The sequence below is a fragment of the Mobula hypostoma genome, chromosome 10, assembly GCF_963921235.1.
Source record: "Mobula hypostoma chromosome 10, sMobHyp1.1, whole genome shotgun sequence".
Classification (NCBI taxonomy): Eukaryota; Metazoa; Chordata; class Chondrichthyes; order Myliobatiformes; family Myliobatidae; genus Mobula; species Mobula hypostoma.
Genome location: NC_086106.1, coordinates 135,426,997 through 135,447,261, shown reverse-complemented (window position 1 = coordinate 135,447,261; position 20,265 = coordinate 135,426,997). Strand labels below are relative to the sequence as shown.

The window sequence follows — 20,265 nt, the reverse complement described above, 5'->3', positions numbered from 1 at the left end:
GCTCTAACCTAATGATTTCAGTTATATTTATCTTAATGCAACACACATACACAATGCCGGAGGAACTCAGCAGGCCAGGCAACATCAATGCAAAAGAGTATAGTCGACGTTTCTGACGAGACCCGTCATCAGGATGATGGGCCTGCTGAGTTCCTCCAGCTATTTGTGTCTGTTACTTGGATTTCCAGCATCTGCAGATTTTGTCTGGTTTGTCTTAATGCAACACGTCTGCCAATGAAGGTTGGTAACAACACACATAAAAGTTGCTGGTGAACACAGCAGGCCAGGCAGCATCTCTAGGAAGAGGTACAGTTGACGTTTCGGGCCGAGACCCTTCGTCAGGACTAGAATAGCTGCTTGGCCTGCTGCGTTCACCAGCAACTTTGATGTATGTTGCTAGAATAGGACTAGAAGGTTGGTGAACTCAGGGCATGGATCAGTATTGTTCTGTGCGCATGCGCTGGTCGTGCATAAGCCTGTTACTGCCGTTCCGACTAGTTTTCTTACTTTTTTAACATGGTCATAGTCATACTTTATTGATCCCAGAGGGAAATTGGTTTTCGTTACAATTGCACCATAAATAATAGTCATAGAACCATAAATAGTTAAATAGTAATATGTAAATTATGCCAGTAAATTATGAAATAAGTCCAGGACCAGCCTATCGGCACAGCGTGTCTGACCCTCCAAAGGAGGAGTTGTAAAGTTTGATGGCCACAGGCAGGAATGACTTCCTGTGACGCTCTGTGCTGTATCTTGGAGGAATGAGTCTTTGGCTGAATGTAATCCTGTGCCTACCCAGTACATTATGTAGTGGATGGGAGACATTGACCAAGATGGCATGCAACTTAGACAGCATCCTCTTTTCAGACACCACCGTGAGAGTCCAGTTCCATCCCCACAACATCACTGGCCTTAGGAATAAGTTTGTTGATTCTGTTGGTGTCTGCTACCCTCAGCCTGCTGCCCCAGCACACAACAGCAAACATGATAGCATTGGCCACCACAGACTCGTAGAACATCGTCAGCATCGTCTGGCAGATGTTAAAGGACCTCAGTCTTCTCAGGAAGTAGAGACGGCTCTGACCCTTCTTGTAGACAGCCTCAGTATTCTTTGACCAGTCCAGTTTATTGTCAATTTGTATCCCCAGGTACTTGTAATCCTCCACCATGTCCACACTGACCCCCTGGATGGAAACAAGGGTCACCGGTACCTTAGCTCTCAGGTCTACCACCAGCTCCTTAGTCTTTTTCACATTAAGCTGCAGATAATTGTGCTCACACCATGTGACAAAGTTTCCTACAGTAGCCCTGTACTCAACCTCATCTTACGTTATTTGTTGTATTTTTTTCACGGTAACATGTTGAAGCTGCACCCTCTCTAACATGCTGGTGGAGAGAGTTTTATTAGCGTTTTTAGCGCTGGAAATAGTAACATTTGGACAGGTCTCATTAGCAAGGCAGCAGTATGGTCGCATTGTTTATTCTAGGGACCAGCTGATTGTGCTTATGCCGGCTGGTTTAGTGAGCAGAGCGGCGGACATCCCGGCTGAAATCTGGAGGAAAACACACAGAGGATGCAGAGGGGGATCAGAAAGGCGAGGAGAGAGGACCGGGTCGAGACAACAGAGACTTATGGAGAAGAGGAGTTCTCCACTTGGACTGCACGTGGTCATACCCGACCAAAACTTCCATGGAGGGCTTCCAGACCGTTCGGGCTGACTGGAAGTGCACTGAGAGCGGTAAGCGTAAAGGAGTTGGGGTCTTGCTGTTCTGGTTAACAATGGATGGTGCAATCCTGGTCATGCGATTGAGGAACGTGTTTGTAGCCCGGATATTGAACTTTTTGCTGTTGGACTCCAGCTGTATTCCACTGAGATACAACACTGGGCGTCGTGGGAGGTTATTCCTGCCTGTGGCCATTGAACTTTGCAGCTCCTTCCGTGGCGGGTCAGACACCCTGAGCCAATAGGCTGGTCCTGGATTTATTTCCATCTGGCATAGTTTGCATATTGTTGTTTGATTGTTTGTGGTTTTTGTATTTCTATATTTATGTTCTATTGTTGGTTGGTGCAGCTGTAACGAAACTCAATTTCCCTCGGGATCAATAAAGTATGTCTATGTCTAGTACGTTATGACTGTTACAGAAACAAGGTTGAGGGATGGGCAAGACTGGCAGCTACGTGTTCCAAGGAAGAAGTTTATTAAGAGAGCATCATGGCAGTACTAGGAGAGGTTACGATAGGGAACTACTCAACAAGGCTTTTATGTATGTGCAACTTGGAAATGGGGAGTAATCTTTGAGATTGTACTTTGGGCTCACTGGAATTGGAGAATATCAGTTAACTAAAAACAATTAAAATACTTAGGTAATTTCGGAACAGATACATGGATTGAACAGGTTTGGACAGATATGGCCCAAATGCAGGCAATTGGGATGAGAAGCGGTGGATGGGTGGATTGACCTAGACGAATTGGGCTGAAAGGAGTTTCTGTTGTAAAACTCTAACTCTTTACCACTACTCTGATCAGTGACCCAGCTTTGATTCTGACCTCTGGTGCTGCCTGTGTAGAGTTTGCACATTCCCACAGTAACCATGTGGTATCTCCCAATTTTTAAATTTCTTCCACATCCCAAATTGGCAACTGTAAATTGCCATGTGTAGATGAGTGGGACAGTTAGTAGTGCAAATGAGAAAAGAGGGTGCAGGGAAATGACATTAATGGGTTGTTCTGTAAAACTAGAATAAACCTGCTAGGTCTAATAGTCTCTTGCGCCTTTTGATTGGTATTCTCTTTGGCTGAGCCTCTTCTGCCATAATGCTGGAATGGTGAGAAGTCTAAGGACCCTGCTGTGATTCATTGGCTTTAATCATACTGTTGTCGAGTCCTTTTGGGGAAAAATGCATTTTTTTGCCAATGATGAGAGGTGTTATTTGTGGGTCTGAAGGATTTTGTATCTTGCAGATCACCGATGATGAACAAGGCTATGACCTCGATCTGTTTTGTATTCCTAAGCATTATTTGAATGATCTGGAGAGAGTATTTATTCCTCATGGTCTGATCATGGACAGGTAAAGTAGTCTTTCATGTTCAAAATGTATCTTTAGTTCAACCATGCCTCTAACAGGGTGATTGGTCTAGCATTTGAAAGTGGTGGAGATTCCAAAATCAGAGTTCAGGTCAAAAAAGGGTGAGAGCTGTGGACCGTGAGTCCAAGGAAGCCTGGATGTTGATATTGACAACAAAAAGCACCTGTCAGGTATAGAGAAGTGAAAAAATGCATATGTCTGTAAGGAGTAGTCATAGGCGCTACAGCACAGAAACAGGCACTTCAGCTCAGCTCGTTCATGCCGAACTATCACTCACTAGGGAAACTGAAATATTAAGGCATCCTTAACCTATGCCCTCTAGTTCTCGCCTCACTTCACCTCGGTGGAAAGAGCCTGCTTGCATTTATCCCTCATAATTTTATATGTAGAGGGTGTACGTAAAACAAATAATTAAGAGAACAAAATATCATTGAACAAGTATGCGTGTACAATCTTTTTGCAGGTTGGGTAATCAAGAAATAGAGGGCATAGGGTAATAGGAACCTGACAGTCTTTTGCTTTCCACACAGGGGCTGGTCTGTATATGGAGTAAGACCATAAGACATTGGAAAAAAATTAGACAATTTGTCCCATTGAGTCTGCTCTGCCATTCCTTAATAGAATTGTAGAGAAGTACAGCACAGAAACAGGCCCTTCGGCCCAACTAGTTTATGCCAAAACCATTTAATCTGCCTGCTCCCATCAACCTGCACTGGGACCATAGGCCTCTCTACCCCTACTATCCAAACTTCTCTAAAACATTGAAATTGACCATGCGTGCACCACTTGTGCTGGCAGCTCATTCCACACTCGATGACACAGTGAACAAGTTTTCCCTTGTGTTCCCCTTAAACTTCTCACCTTTCACCTTTAACCCATGACCTCCAGTTGAAGTCCAGTGGAAAAAAATTGCTTGCATTTACCCTATATAGACACATAATTTTTTATACCTCCGTCAAATATTCTCTCAGTCTTCTATATTCTATAGAATGCAGTCCTAACCTATTCAGTCTTTCCTGATAACTCAGGTTCTCCAGGCCCAGCAACATCCTTGTAAATTTTCTCTGCACTCTTTCAAGCTTGTTTACATCTTTCCTGTAGGTAGGTGACCAAAACTGCACACAATACTCCCAAGTTAGGCCTCATCAGCATCTTATACAAAACATCTTCATCATAACATCCCATCTTCTGTACTCAGTACATTCATTTATGAAGACCATTGTGCCAAAAGCTTTCTTTATAACCCTATCTACCAGTGATGCTACTTACAATGAATTATGGACCTGTATTTCCAGATCCCTTTGTTTTACCACACTTCTCAGTGTCCTACTGTTCACTGTGTAAGACCTACCCTGGTTCGTCCTACCGAAATACAAACCCTCACTCTTGTCTCCATTAAATTCCACCTGCCATTTTTCCCATTGATGCAGATCCCTCTGAAAGCTATGATGTCCTTCCTCACTATCCACTACACCCCTAATCTTTGTGTCATCTGCAAATTTGCTGATCCAGTTAACCACATTATTCTCCAGATCATTGATATAGATGACAAACAATAACAGACCTAGCGACAATCCCTGTGGCGCGGCACACCACTAGTCACAGGCCTTCAGTCAGAGGGGCAACCCTCTGCTACCACTCTGGCTCCCCCCACAAAGCCAGTGTCTAATCCAATTTACTACCTCATCCTGAATGACTAGCTTCTCATGTGGGATGTTGTCAAATGCCTCACTAAAGTCCACGCAGACAACATCGACTGCCTTGCCTTCATCCACTTTCTTGGTAACTTCCTCGAAACACTCTTTAAGATTGGTTAGACATGACCTACCATGCACAAACCCATGTTGACAATTCTTAATCAGTCTATGTCTATCCAAATATCCCTTGGAATGCTTTTCAATAATTTTCCCACATTTGATGTGAGACTCACCAGCCTATAATTCCCTGGTTTCTGTTTAGAGCCTTCGTTAAACAGCGGAGTAACATTGGCTATCCTCCAACCCTCTGGTACCTCTTCTGTTGCTAAGGTGTTTCAATTATCTCTGTTCGGGCCCCTGCAGTTTCTGCACTTCCCTCCCATAGGGTCCAAGGGAGCATCTTATCAGACCCTGGAGATTTAACTGCCCTGATTTGCCTTGGTAGCAAACACTACCTTCTCTGTAATGTGTGCAGGGTCCATGAAATTGATGCCACTTTGCCTCACTTCTTAGACTCTGAGTAAATCCAGATGCAAATAATTCATTTAAGATCACCCCCATCTGTTTTGGCTCCACACACACGTTACCATTCTGGTCTTCCAGAGAACCAGTTTTGTCCTTTGCAATCCTTTTGCTCTTAGCATATCTGTAGAATCCCTTAGGATTCTCCTTCACCTTGTCTGCTAGAGCAAATTCATGCCTTCCTGATTTGTCTCTTAGGTGTTCTCTTGCATTTCTTGTACTCCATAGACACCTCATTTGTCCGACTTGCCCCTACCTGCTATGCATCTCCTTTTGTTTTCTCTTAATAGGACCTCAATATCTCTTGACTGATTTATTATTTCTTTTAACCCTATTCTTGTGCCATCTCCCCATAACCTTTGATCCCTGATTAATCAAGAACCTATCAACCTTTGCCTTAAGTATACAGAGTGACTTGACCTTCACAGCTGTCTGTAGCAATTAATCCCACAGATTCACCACTCTCTGGCTAAATAAATACCTTTCATCTCTGTTCTAATGAGACGTCCTTCTATTCCGAGGCTGTACCTTATGGTTCTAGACTCCCCGACTATAGGAAACATCCTCTCCCCATCCACTCTTCAGTTTTTTTAAGATATTGTGCAATGAGATATCCCCCTCTTGCATCAAAACTCTGGAGAGTACAGGCCCTGAGCCATCAAACAATCTTTGTATGTTAACCCTTTCATTCCTGCAGTCATTCTCATGAACCTCTGGACCTTCTCCAATCTCAGCATGTCTTTAAGAGGCACCTTATCAAAGGCCTTGTGAAAATCCAAATAAACATCTTCCCGTAAACAACAAGCTGGCAGCTGAAGTGGCTGAGGCTGATATTAGCGACATTTAAAAAACCCATGGACAGGTATATGGATGGAAACATTTGGAGGGGTATTGGTCACAGATAGGCAAGTGGGACTAGCTTGGATGAGAATCTTGGTCAGCATAGAACAGTTGGGCTGAAGGGTATCAGTTCACAGGTATAGTGCAGCATGGTATTGTCACGTACCCCGTGACGGTGATAAAGAAACCAGCAGAAATATTGTGATCTGTGTAAATCACAAGAGGTCTTTGAGCGGGACAAATATAAACCTCAAAATGTTGCAAGGCCAGAATAAGTGCCAATAATTCCTTCTCAACGGTGGAATAATTTTTCTGGTTCACATTAAATTTCTTTGAGAAATAAGCTACTGGGTGTTCAATATCATTTGCACCCTTCTGTAACAGTACTGTCCCAGCAGCTTCATCACTAGTGTCTGTTGCAATCGAAAATGATTTTGAGAAATCCGGTGCTTTGAGCACAGGATGATAACAGCGGATGGTTTTCAAGGGTTCAAATGCCTCTTGGCGGAGGTCATTCCATGCAAACCTTTCACTCTTCCCTAGGAGTTTTGTTAGGGGAAGAGCAATGTCAGCAAAGTTCTTACAGAATTTTCTATAATACTCAACTATCCCTAAAAACCTCAAAGCTTTCTTGTTAGTTGGAACAGGAACTTCAGCAATCGCTTGAACCTTGGCCTGTACAGGAGCCAGCTGGCCTTGGCCCACCACATAACCCAGATATGTGACTGTGGCATGGCCAAACTCACTTTTAGCAAGGTTCACCGTAAGATTGGCCTTAAAGTCTATCAAACAGTTTCTCTACCGCTGCAATATGTTCTTCCCATGTGTCACTCCAGACCACTAGGTCATCAATATAGGCCTCTGTGTTTTCTAACCCTCTAATCACCAAATTGATCATTCTTTGAAATGTCCCTGGTGCATTTTTCATCCCGAAGGGCAAAACATTGTATTCATACAGCCCTGAGAGCTCTCTGGCCCCGTCAGTCAATGGAACACACCAGTATCCCTTCAACAGATCAATCTTCGTGAGGTACTTAGCCTTTCCCACTTTATCAACACAGTCATCCACTCTGGGGATAGGATAAGCATCCGTCTTGGTTATGGCATTAATTTTCCAGTAGTCAGTACAGAATCTCATGCTACCGTCCGGTTTAGGCACAAGGACGCATGGTGACGTCCAGTCTGAGGTAGATGGCCTAATAATACCGGTTGCTAGCATGTACCCGATCTCTTTTTCAACTTCTTTATTTTTCTTGAAGTTCATTCTGTAAGGATGTTGTTTAATGGGCTGGGCAGAATTTAGAATGACATCATGCACTACCCCAGTGCACCATCTTGGGTGTGTCAGGAAATAAATCTTTGTGCTTCCTAATTAGCTCCTGCAATTGCTCTCTTTGTGCAGGCCCCAAATGACAAACCTTATCAGTAAGGTCCTTTAAGATAAAGGAATTCGTAAGTCTCGTGGACACAATACTCAGTTTAGTGAAATGATTTTTTCCCCTCATTATCAACTTCCTCAGTCTCCCTTGTTTTCGTGGTCATCCCTACTGGTACTGCCTCAGCATCATGATACGATTTCAACATATTAACATGGACTAGCTGTGTGGCCTTCCTCCTATCAGGAGTTTCAATAACATAATTCAAAGAATCAATTTTCTTCACTATGCGGTAGGGCCCATGGAATTTTGCTTGGAGGGGGTTGGTCGCAAGAGGGAACAGCACCAGTACTTTGTTTCCAACTTCAAACACTTGCTCCCTCACTCTCTTATCAAACCAATGTTTCATTTTAATTTGGGAGTGCTGCAGATTCTTCCTGGCAAGGTCACAGGCCTTGTTAAGCCTTTCTCGGAATTTTAAAACATAGTCTAACACGCTGACACACACTTCTGGGTTAGACCATTGCTCCCTGAGCAAGGTCAAAGGTCCTTTGGGCCTATGGCCGAAAATGAGCTCAAATGGGCTGAACCCCAAGGACTCTTGAATGGCGTCCCTCACAGCAAAAAGTAGTAAGTGTATCCCCTCATCCCAATCCTTGTCATTCTCATGGCAGTAGGTCTTAATCATAGTTTTTAAAGTGGAATGAAACCTCTCCAGAGCCCCTTGAGGCTCGGGGTGGTAGGCAGATGACACAATCTGTTGAGCTCCCAGCTCAGAAGCTACTTGCTGGAATATTTTTGAAGTGAAGTTGCTACCCTGGTCAGATTGAATTTCTTTAGGTAAGCCTACCAGTGCAAAAAACTTGCTGAGGGCTTTTACCACGGTCTTGGCCTGGATGTTTCTGAGGGGCACAGCTTCTGGGAACCTAGATGCAGCACACATTATTGTTAACAAGTACTGATTACCAGCTGCAGTCTTTGGCAAAGGACCTACACAATCCACTATGACCCTGGAAAAAGGTTCAGCAAAAGCAGGTATTGGCTGAAGTTGTGCTTTTGGAATGGCCTGGTTAGGTTTTCCCACCACCTGACACGTATGACACCGTCTACAGTAATTGACAATATCTCTCCTCACGTTAGGCCAATAAAACTCCCTCATGATCCTGTGCACTGTCTTTTTTATTCCAAAATGTCCCTCTAAAGGCATCTTATGGGCCAGGTTTAAAATTTCAACCCTATAAATCTTTGGAACCACCACCTGGTGCACAATAGCTCAATTCTCACTCGCAGGCACAGTGGCTGGTCTCCACTTCCCTATCAACACCCCATCTTTAAGGTAATATCCCACTGTCTCTTTCTGAATTTCATCCTTAGAGAGAGCTGTCTCTTTTAAAGCCACATTTTCAGAATCTTTATTCTGCTCCTCTATAAACTCCTTCCTTGACAAGGACAGGTCTTTCCACTCCTTCTTGTTCTCCTCAGCCTTACTACTCCCTAAATCCTGTTGGTATAGGGACGGTAGGAAAGTCTCAGATAAATCAATATTAGCAGCAGCAGCCTTTCTGGACATGCTTAGTGTCACTGCACATGCAGGATACACATCAGCATCTCTGGGTGGGTCCTCAGCAGCAGCAGGCTTACTTGTGAGCTGAACTACTGGGTAAACATCCCCACCTGCAAGGTCATTACCAAGTAAGACATCAACATGGTCTATCGGTAGCTCAGATCGGACCCCTATTATGACTGGTTTCGATACCAAGTCACATTTCAAGGTTATCTTGTGCAAAGGCATCCCTCTGTTCCCTTTCCAATGCCCTTAATGATGTTTACTTCTCCAGTATCTGTCTCCGCACCAAATTCCAAAACATTCTTTAGTATCAGTAACTGGAAAGCTCCAGTATCTCTCCAGATTCTTACTGGAACCTTCACTGACACAAATCCTTCTGAAATAAACCTATCGAGTCCTTCCTGAACAGGGTTCGACCCCTACTTCTTCAGCGGTATTCTAGCCATCTGAACACAGCCAGTTGGGGTTTTCTCTTTCTCCTTTCCTTTCCCCCTTTTCATAGCAAAACAATTTGACGCCACATGGCCAGGTTTTCCACAACAGTAACACTTAAAACTGGGAAATTTTTCCCCCGGCTGTTTCCCTTCCTTCTTACTTTTATCACTAATCCCCGGTTTACTCTCTGGTTTAGCCGGTGGATTATCTCTACTCCCTTGTGGGTTACTCTTAGTGGGGAAAAATTTAACTTTGAGTTAGGGCATATTCATCTGCTAACAGCAGCTTCTGACAGTGTCGCTGCCCCTTTTCCATCTAAGTGCGTCCTTATCTCAGCCGAGACGCAGTTTTTAAACTCTTCAATCAACATTAACTCTTTCAAGTTACCAATATTCTCATTCGCCTCTTTTGAAGCACACCACCGATCAAAGTATACCCGTTTCTCATGGGCAAACTCCACATATGTTTGGTTCCAGGATTTTCTCAAACCTTGAAACGTTTGTTTGTACGCCTCCGGGACTAACTCATAAGCCTTAAACACAGCATCCTTCACTTTATCATAATCCTTTGCGTCTTCGAGAGACAGGGCTGCATATGCTTGCTGAGCCTTCCCCTTAACCACACTCTGTAATAACACCGCCCACTGCCCCCGCTGCCACTCCCGATTACGGGCCACTTTCTCGAAATGTAGGAAATACCTATCAATTTCTGCTTCATCAAATGGAGGTACTAACCTAATTTATCGACTGACACTAAACCCCTCCTCACGGTTTGCCATCTGAGCGTTCTGTTGCCATCTCTCCCTTTCAAATGCTCACTGCCTCCTCTCTCTGTTTCCCTGCCTCTTCTCTCTCTAATTTCAATCTCTCTATCCTTAATTGTTCCAGGTGGACCTCGACCTCCTCCTTCACCACAGGAAACTTCCTTAACTCCCTCTCTTCAAATGTCCGTATAGAGACATAATACTCAGCTATTTTCCTTTGAATTTCTGCTTTCGTCCTACCTCTCTTTACCTTAACATTCACTTCCTTAGCAATGTCCCGCAACTCATATTTCCTAGCCTTCTTCAAGGACATGGGGTCTGGCGATTCCAGAAATCCCGCAACATCCATTTCTGCTGTTTTTCCACACAACCAAATCAAAAGTCCAAATAAAAAGGGATTTTCCCCAATCAATTCAAACCAGCTTCCCGACCAATTTGTTCATATCCCGGACGAGCCCCCAATTTTGTCACGTACCCCATGACGGGAATAAAGAAACCAGCAGAAATAGAAACTACTTTGGAGTCTAGTATTGCTAATAACTAATAATATTTATTAATAACTACACAATACAGTAAACTTAAGTGAAGATAAATCAAACAGGTTAGCAAGAATTATATATATATGTAAATCAGTAAGTGTGGAGAAATGTGTATGAAAACCAAGCTTCTTCAAGTCTAGGGGTAAAAAGATACAGTCTTACGATGTTGAGTACAGTTCAGTTCAGTTCGTGGTATGTAGTTGAATAGCAATGGGGAGAGAGAGAGAGTGTTGAGTAGAATCTTCAGGTGAGCTGTTGCTGTCGACTCTTCTCGTCGTCCTCCGAAATCCTTCACAAGTCACCGACAGTGACTTAACAACAATGGGGACCGTACTTCAGTGTGGTTGAGCTGTCTACCCAGGCCAGGGTTGGACACATGGACAACTCCCCACTGGTCTTGCCTTTGAATTTTCACTGGCAGAGCAACTTGGGATCAATCCGTCTGATGAATCCTCCAAAACCCACTTTCTCTGCAGGCACAACAATGCTCACTCAGTGTCCTGACCATGTGTCTGAGGTCTGTACCATCTGACCTCCTATTTATCTCACCAGGCTGAGCATCACCTGTCATTCAAAGAGTCCTTCCTTCCTTTATCTGTAAAGGAATGCGAGCAGGCAACAAGTCCTTGGAAGTAACATCGATAATGTCCTGTTGGTCACCATAGCAATCTTCGAGCTGCTCAGTTTTTATTTCCGAAGTAAAACTCCAGAGTTAACTCCCGTGTCAGTTCAACCGTCAATCTTCGTCTCGCTCTCCTTTCCAAACAAACCATCAATGATAAATGTCTCTCTCTGTCTCTCTTCAAACAGTTAATAGGGACACTCCTGGATTCCCTCACAATATAAGTTTAAGAGGGCAGCTAGGGAAATGATATCTTCATTATTGCTCTTCTAATCATTTTACTTAGAACCAGTGAATGGAAGCTGCTACCTGTGTGGGGTCACAGTACTCAACATTATTCTTTCTTTGTAATGTATTAATGATTTAGACTTAAAAGTACTGGGCATGATAAAGAACTCTGCAAGAATTGCCCGTGTGCTTGCGGAGAAAAGCTTTAGGCTGCAGGAAACGCGTCATAGAGTCATACAGCACAGTAACAGGCCCTGCAGCCTAACTGCAGCATCCTACCTTCAAGTACCAGTTGCCCACATTCAACCCATAACTCTCCAAGCCTCTCCACAATTGTATCTGCCTCAATTACTCCTCTGGTATCTCATCCCAGGTACTCACTACCCTCTGTGTATAGTTTCCTCTCGGGTCTCTTAAATCTCTCCCCTTCTATCTGTTTCTATGCCCTCTAGTTTTGGACTCCCCAGCCCTGGGGAAAAGACTGTAACTGTTCAGTTTATCCGTACCCATCATGATTTTATCAGCCTCTGAGGTCATCTCTCATTCTCCTGCGCTCCAAAGAATAAAGATCTATCATAGCCAACCTCTCCTCATAACTCTGGCCCTCTAGCCCAGGGGGCATCCTCATAGATTTCTTCTCTTCTATCTTTCCTGGAACAGGGTGATCAAAACTGTACATGATAACTGTAAAATCATGTCCCAACTCCCAAACTCGATGCCCTTATTCACGAAGGCTAGCACGCTAAACGCTGCCTTTACCTACTTGTGCAGCTGCTTTCAGTGACGTATGCACTTGTACCTGCAACACAGATAAAATCCAGTCACAACTCTGCAACAGTCACGCAGCGTATGGCAAGGACTGCATACCATTGCAGACTTCAAGAGAAAATGCAGCAGTACAGCCAACGTTGCTACCTTGCTCCCGGGCAAGCTAAATGCTTTTGACGCTTGTTACGAAGTTGATAAGACTGAAACCCCAAGGAGAGACGCCGACGAGGCCTGCACCTTTGTCAACTCTGAGGCTGAGGTACGTAGAACATTCCAGCGTGTGAACAGCTGCAAGGCAGTGGGGCCGGTCGGCATCCCAGCACATGTCCTCAAATTGTGTGCTCAACAGCTGGCTGGTGTGTTTACAGACATTTTTAATCTCTCCCTCTCCCAATGTGTAGCGTCATCCTCTTTCAAATCGTCCGTCGTTGTTCCTGTAGCTCAGAAAACCAAGGTAGCATGCCTGAATGATTGGCACCCTGTCACACTCAGCTCAATTATAAGCAAATGCTTTGAGGGGCTGGTTAAAGACTACATCTGCAGCATGCTACCGCCCACACTGGACCCCCTAAAATTCACCTACAGACAGAACCAGTCTACCAATGGTGCCTTAGCCACAGCACTACACACTGTCCTTGCTCACCTGGAGAAGAGGGATGCATATCTTAGAATGCTGTTCTGGATTACAGTTCAGCATTCAACATCATAATTCCCCCCCAGACTGGACAGGAACCTCAGAGACCTTGGTCTGCACCCTGCCTTGTACAGCCTGATCCTGGACTTCCTATCGGATCGCCGGTAGGTGGTGAGGATGGGCTTCATCACCTCTGCCCTTCTGAGTCCCCTTCTCTTCTCCCTTTATACCCATGACTGTGCTGCCACACACAGCTCCAATCTGCTGATCAAGTTCACAGATGACACGACTTTGATTGGCCTAACGATAATGATACAGCCTACCAAGGAGAGGTTGACACCCTGACACAGTGATGCCAGGATAATAACCTCTTCCTCAATGTCTAAAAAACAAAAGCTGACCGTGGATTACAGGAGAAATAGAGAGAGGCTCACCCCGATTGACATCAGTGGGTCTGCAGTTGAGAGGCTAAGTAGTTTCAAGTTCTTCAGTATACACATCACTGATGATCTTACCTTGACTGTGCACACCAGCTGTGTGGCAAAAAAAGCACAACAGTGTCTCTTCCATCTCAGGCAACTGAAGAAGTTCGGCATGAGCCTCCAGATCCTTAAGACCTTCTACAGGGGCACCATTGAGAGCATCCTGACTGGCTATATCACCATCTAGTATGGGAACTGCACCAGCCTTAATCGCTAGGCACTGCAGAGAGTGGTATGGGCAGCCCAGTACATCTGTGGATGTGAACTTCACTCCATTGAGGACATTTACAGCAGCAGGTGTGTGAAGAGGGCCTGGAAGATCATTGGGAACACCAGTCACGCCAACTGTAAACTTTTTCAGCTGCTCTGGTCTGGCAAACGGTACCACAGTGTTAAAGCCAGGACCAACAGGTTACGGGACAGCTTCTTTCTACAAGCCATTAGACTTGTAAATTCACGTCTGTATGTTGCGACGGAGTCATAACGCAAAGGTTTTTATTCTCTAATGTAGTGGGATGGATGTAAGATTTAAATAAATTCAAATTCGAATCCTACAACACTTGTCAGTGCCCTGTCATTCACTGTCACTTTAACTGCCAAAAATGCAGTACCACAGTGAAAACTAATTTTGATTCCTCAGCATTTCTCCCTACTTGATCAAAGTCTCTTCTCAATTCCTTGTAATCTGCTTCAATTTGACCAAGACCCTCTAATATCTGCAAACTTGCTAGTCATGCCATTAGAATGTGGTTTATCATCACTGACATGTCGTGAGATGTGTTTTGTGGTAGCAGTACAGTGCAAGTCATTAAAAAATGCTAGAAGTTACAAACAGAGGGCAAAAGATGAATAATGAGGTAGTGTTCATGGACTGTTTGGAAACCTGAAGGTGGAAGGGAGCAGAGTGTTCCTACAGTGTTGGGTGTGGGTCTTCAGGCTCTTGTACCATCTTCCTGATGGTAGTAATTAGAATAACCTGGATGTGAAGGTCTTTAATGATAATTACAGCTTTTTTGACGTACCACCATTTGAAGATGATCTCAATGGTTGGGAAGGTAGTGCCCATAATGGAGATGGCTAACTCTCTACAGCCTGTTGTGATCCTGTGAATTGGAGCCTCCAAAACAGGCAGAAATGCAACCAGTCAGAGTGTTTTCCACCGTGCATCTATGGCAATCATTGAGCCAGCTCTGAATCAATCCAAACTCACCAGGATTCAACATGCCTATCAGGTCACCCCTTGGCTTCCTTATCCTGGGAGAACACGGCCAGCCTATCCAATCCCTCCCCAAACCAAGTCTTCACATTGAGAGAATCTCCTCTGCACTCTGTCCAGCACAACCACATCCTTACTGTAATGTGGTGACCAGAACTGCACAAAATATTCCCAAGTGCAGCCTAACCAAAATTTGCATAACATTCAACTCCTGTTTTATAAGAGAATATAGCGCCTGGGCTTCACAAATTTAAAAAAAAATAGAAACAGGTTTGTTATCACTGACATATGTTGTGAAATTTGTTGTTTTGTGGTAGCAATACAGTGTAAGACAAAAATTATAACAAGTTATAAATAGTGCTAATGAGGGGTAGAGAGTTGTATTCATGGGTTCATTGTCTGTTCAGAAATCTTATAGCAGAGAGAAAGAAACTGATCCCAAAATATTTGGTGTGGGTCTTCAGGATCCTGTACCTCCTCACCCTTTTACACTGCTGACCACCCCCCACCCCGCCATCCCCAGTGTTGGCTGGTGTGTATTCTCCTGCTTTCCCTTTACTGAAGTACACGATCAATTTCTTGGTCTTACTGATGTTGAGTGCAAGGTTGTTGTTGTCACACCACTCAACCAGTTGATCTTTCTCATTCCTATAATACCTCCTCATCACCATTCAAAGATTAGCTTTATTTAAAACATGTATATCAAAACATTCAGTGCAATGTATTGTTTGCATCAAATCAATATATGCTTGGCAGTCCGCAAGTATCACCATACTTCCAGTGACAGCGTAGCATGCCCACAGCTCACTAACCCTAACCCGTATGTCTCTGTGACGTGGGAGGAAACTGGAGCACCCGGACGAAACACACGCAGTCACAGGGAGAGCGTGCAACTCTTTACAGATAGCAATGGGAATCGAACCCAGGTCTTGCAGCTGATGCTGTAAAGCTATCCAATCATGCTGTCCTGACGGAGATTTGAGATCTTACCAACAACAGTTGTCATCAGTGAACATATAGATGGCATTTGAGCTGCGCCTAGCCACACAGTCAGAAGTGTAGAGAGAATAGAGCAGTGGCATGAGGAACGTTTTTCAAAACATTGGTTTATTATGCCCAGTACTAGTTGGTGCATTTTAGGAGAACAATGTCAAGATTTTGAAGAGATTTATCAAATTGATCTCATGAATATTCGGTGGATGGTTTTGCTTGGACGAGAGGTGATTGGAAAGAAATTTGACAGAGGTGTTTAAAATGCAGAGTAAATAGGAAATGTTCTAACTGGGAAAGGCGTCAATAACTAGGGAACAGAGTAAGGTGATTGGTGAAAGGATCAGAGGTGATCTGGGAGAAGTAAATCAATTTAAGCATTGCACTGTTAGGGCTATGGTGGAGCCAAATTCACTTGCAGCATTCGAAGGGGCTGGCTGAGTATCTTGAAAGGAATGGATTTGAAGATTTCTGGGGAGATTGTGTTTGAGTGCAATGATTTGGATTGCTCTGTGGTCCTGGCTGATTGAACAGTTTTTATTTGCAACCATTGACAGGGGCACTCTGGGACAGCCTTCTTGGAAATACAAATTGCTGTATTATATTCAACTGCCGCAGTAGTTTGTTACTTTGAAATAAATGGTTTGGAATAGATTAATTTTAAGCTAATTTTATACCAACTACTGTTTCATTCCCTAACTCTATCTGGAGCTGGTAACTTAATCCAAAGGAGGAATCATATTTCTTGTGTAAATGTATAATTTGTCAAGGAATCAAGTCTTGGATTTCTTTTTGTGCTGACTTTATATCGATCTATTTTAGAACGTTTCATCAAGTATGATTGCAAATCTGTTTGTGTGTCCACAGAACCGAACGCTTGGCAAAGGAAATAATGAAAGCCATGGGAGATCATCACATTGTTGCCCTCTGTGTACTCAAGGGTGGTTATAAGTTTTTTGCTGACCTTTTAGACTACATCAAAGCCCTGAATCGCAACAGTGACCAGTCAATCCCTATGACAGTAGACTTCATCCGTTTAAAGAGTTACTGTGTAAGGATTTTTAATCGAATATTCAATCCATATCTTGATCGAGCGCAGAGCTGCTAAGTGGTAGTTTTGGTTTCCCTAGTGAGTTCCTTTTATTATTCAATAGACCTCTAATTATTGTCGATCACTAATCCCTCATGCTAAGATGGTAGGGAGTACTTTACTTGAATAACTATACTCCATGGTGAGGATGCCTGAATAATATGGCGTGGTAGCATAGTGACTAGCATCACACTATTACAGTGTCAGTCACCCATGTTTAATTTCATGATGCTGTCTGAGGGGAGTTTGTACGTTCTCCCGATGATTGGATCGGTTTCTTCTGTGTGCTTCAGTCTCCTCCCACATTCCAAATCCGTGTGGGTTTGGGTTAGTAATGTAAGGCACAATATGTTGGTGCTAGAAGCATGGCAATACTTGCAGCACAATTCTTGGACTGTGGTCGTTGACACAAACGTTGAATTTCACTGTATGTTTTGATGTTTCACTTACAGGTGACGAATCAAGTTTTTCTTTAGTGGTCTGGAGAGGGGAGTTTGGGTGACTGAAGCAGAGATGAACCACTTGCAGATCAAATTAGTGTGTTGTTTCATTTAATGGGTTTTATTGAAGAAGGTGAAAAAATGGGAGGCTGTAAACTGTAAAGAACAAAAATGGTTGATGCCAGAAATCTGAAACAGGATGATGGTCAGTCTGAAAAAAAATTGCTTTCTGATTTGCTCAGTACTTCCAACATTTCTGTTTCCATTCTACTTTAGCCTAACATCAGCTGTCAGGAAAATCTGAATCCATTGTTAAGGAATGACAGAACAATTAGTTAAATAGCAACATAAGATATGAGCAGAATTAGGCAATTCAGCCCCTTCCATAATGACTGATTTATTATACTGTACTCCATTCCCCTCTTCCTAATTAAGTATCTACCAGCCTCTGCTTTAAATATACCCCGGTGACATGCTGCCTTGGTATTGTCACGTAAGTGGGAGGTATATCGTTTCATTTATGGAATTGAAGGGTCCCAAACAGTGACATGCTGCCTTCTTGAGGCATCGTCTCTTGGAGAAGTTGTCGATGGTGGGAGAGTTGTACATGTGATGGAGCTGTCTGAGTCTTCAATCCTTTGAGCCTCTTATGCTCCTGCACGTTGGAGCCTCTACACCAGGTTGTGATGAAACAAGTCAGAATGCTCTCCATTGTACAACTGTAGAAATTTGCCAGAGTCTTTGGTGACATACCCCATCACGGTTCATAGGAACCATGTACATCATGATATTAACCAGTGGATTGCACCAAACCAATTTCAGGCCAAAAATGCTGCCTTGCAGAACACTAACACTTTTCTTGCCACTATATTACGTCTCTGCTCCCACAAATTTCCCATGGCAATGGAGCTCCTGGGAAGCTGACCATCTATGAGTGGCCCTCCAGATCCAAGGGTAGCCAAACGTTAGATGGATTGCTTATGATGAGACTCGGGACTGATCAGACCAATGTACCAGATGATGGGCCTTACACCCCTCACCAGCGAGGTGCAGGTCCTCTCCCAACCTGATGCTGTTGCATCACAACTGCCTCCGATAAAAGTCCTGGAAAACATCCACCATTTCCCATATTTTAGGATTCAACAAGGCGGACATTAGGGATTAAAGTTTGATGTTTATGTTAGTCTGTGTTAGCTGTCTGTGTGAACATCAGTTACTGCATCTTCCATAAAACTGTTACAGACCAGCATATCTGGGATATAAAACGTACTGACATGTTAGTGGGGGTCAAAGTCCACTTTTCACTGGAAATGGGGAAAAAAAAACTAGATGCTAAAAATCTAAAATAAAAACAGAAGATGTTGGCTAGGCAATATCTGGAAGGAAAGTTACTGTCTCTACTTGGCAGATTCTCTTGCCGATATCTGGGCTTCCTGCCTACAGAAATAGCAAGTGTAGATTTCATTACAAATAGCAAGTGTAGATTTGATTATAAATTAGGATATTAATTTATAGCCACCTTCTGATAGAGAGAACTGCTTCAGCTGATTATGTTCTTGGCTTTTAGTTCATTTTCTTTCACTCCAATCCTCTGTAATTTGTTTTTAATTTGCAGAATGATCAGTCAACAGGAGAGATAAAAGTGATCGGTGGAGATGACCTCTCAACATTAACTGGAAAGGTGTGGCAATGTTTCTCTGAAGTATGTGATAGAGGCGAGTTCAAACGGAAGGAACAATAGTGGGAGATGCGGAGACTGATGGAAATGTGGTTGGGTGAAGCTTGCTTCAAACATGTTATTACTGTGTATGGCGTGAATCCATGCGGTCTGTTCATAGAACATAGAATAGTACAGCTCATTATAGGCCCTTCGGCCCACAATATTGTGCTGACCCTCAAACCCTGCCTCCCATATAACCCCCCACCTTAAATTCCTCCATATACCTGACTAGTAGTCTCTTAAACTTCACTAGTGTATCTGCCTCCACCACTGACTCAGGCAGTGCATTCCACACACCAACCACTGAGTAAAAAACCTTCCTCTAATATCCCCCTTGAACTTCCCACCCCTTACCTTAAAGCCATGTCCTCTTGTATTGAGCAGTGGTGCCCTGGGGAAGAGGCACTGGCTATCCACTCTATCTATTCCTCTTAATATCTTGTATACCTCTATCATGTCTCCTCTCATCCTCCTTCTCTCCAAAGAGTAAAGCCCTAGTTCCCTTAATCTCTGATCATAATCTGTACTCTCTAAACCAGGCAGCTTCCTGGTAAATCTCCTATGTACCCTTTCCAATGCTTCCACATCCTTCCTATAGTGAGGTGACCAGAACTGGACACAGTACTCCAAGTGTGGCCTAACCAGAGTTTTATAGAGCTGCATCATTACATCGCGACTCTTAAACTCTTTCCCTCGACTTATGAAAGCTAGCACCCCATAAGCTTTCTTAACTACCCTATCTACCTTTCTTAACTACCCTATTCATCTAAGTAATAAAGTATGGAAACAGCAAAAGTCAGAGATTCGTGCTCCGGTGAAACCAAACCCAGCTTGTCTACTCTGGGGCAAATGTCCCCTCTAATGCTATCACGGACTTCCTAGGAATGCACAAGGAACTCCAGTGGATATCTGATCAGTGTCGTTAATAAATGTCCATCAGTGTCGATCAATAAAGTGAAAGCATAATTCCCTGCTCTTATGTTCAGTGCCCTGACCGCTGAAGGACAGGATTCTATACGCTGCCTTAACCATGTTCCTCCATTTGTTACCACATTCTGAAACAATGCCCCATTAGGAGAGAAGCAACCACGGAAGTGGGATAGTGTCATTTATGGTTAGAGCAGATTATGGGTATGGATACTGATGACGCATCAGATTAGTTATGTTGCTCACAGCCGTACGAGTTAATACTGCTACACTAGACTTGTGTTTGAGAGGATATCATTGGAACTACTGCATGATTT

General features: G+C 43.6%; 1 protein-coding gene across 4 annotated transcripts in view; it reads left to right on the top strand.

Annotated features, from left to right (window-relative positions):
- The window catches only part of hprt1 (hypoxanthine phosphoribosyltransferase 1), a 29,969-nt gene that overhangs the window by 598 nt on the left and 9,106 nt on the right, over window positions 1-20,265 (top strand). For 2 of the 4 annotated variants that reach the window (XM_063061203.1, XM_063061205.1), the window contains exons 2-4: window positions 2,968-3,074; window positions 16,639-16,822; window positions 18,917-18,982. In XM_063061203.1, coding sequence (XP_062917273.1) covers window positions 2,968-3,074; window positions 16,639-16,822; window positions 18,917-18,982 — 357 coding nt within the window. Of the gene's footprint in view, window positions 1-1,556; window positions 1,743-2,967; window positions 3,075-16,638; window positions 16,823-18,916; window positions 18,983-20,265 lie in introns of those variants that run through there. The other 2 variants (XR_010019561.1, XM_063061202.1) reach the window with 2 other exon arrangements.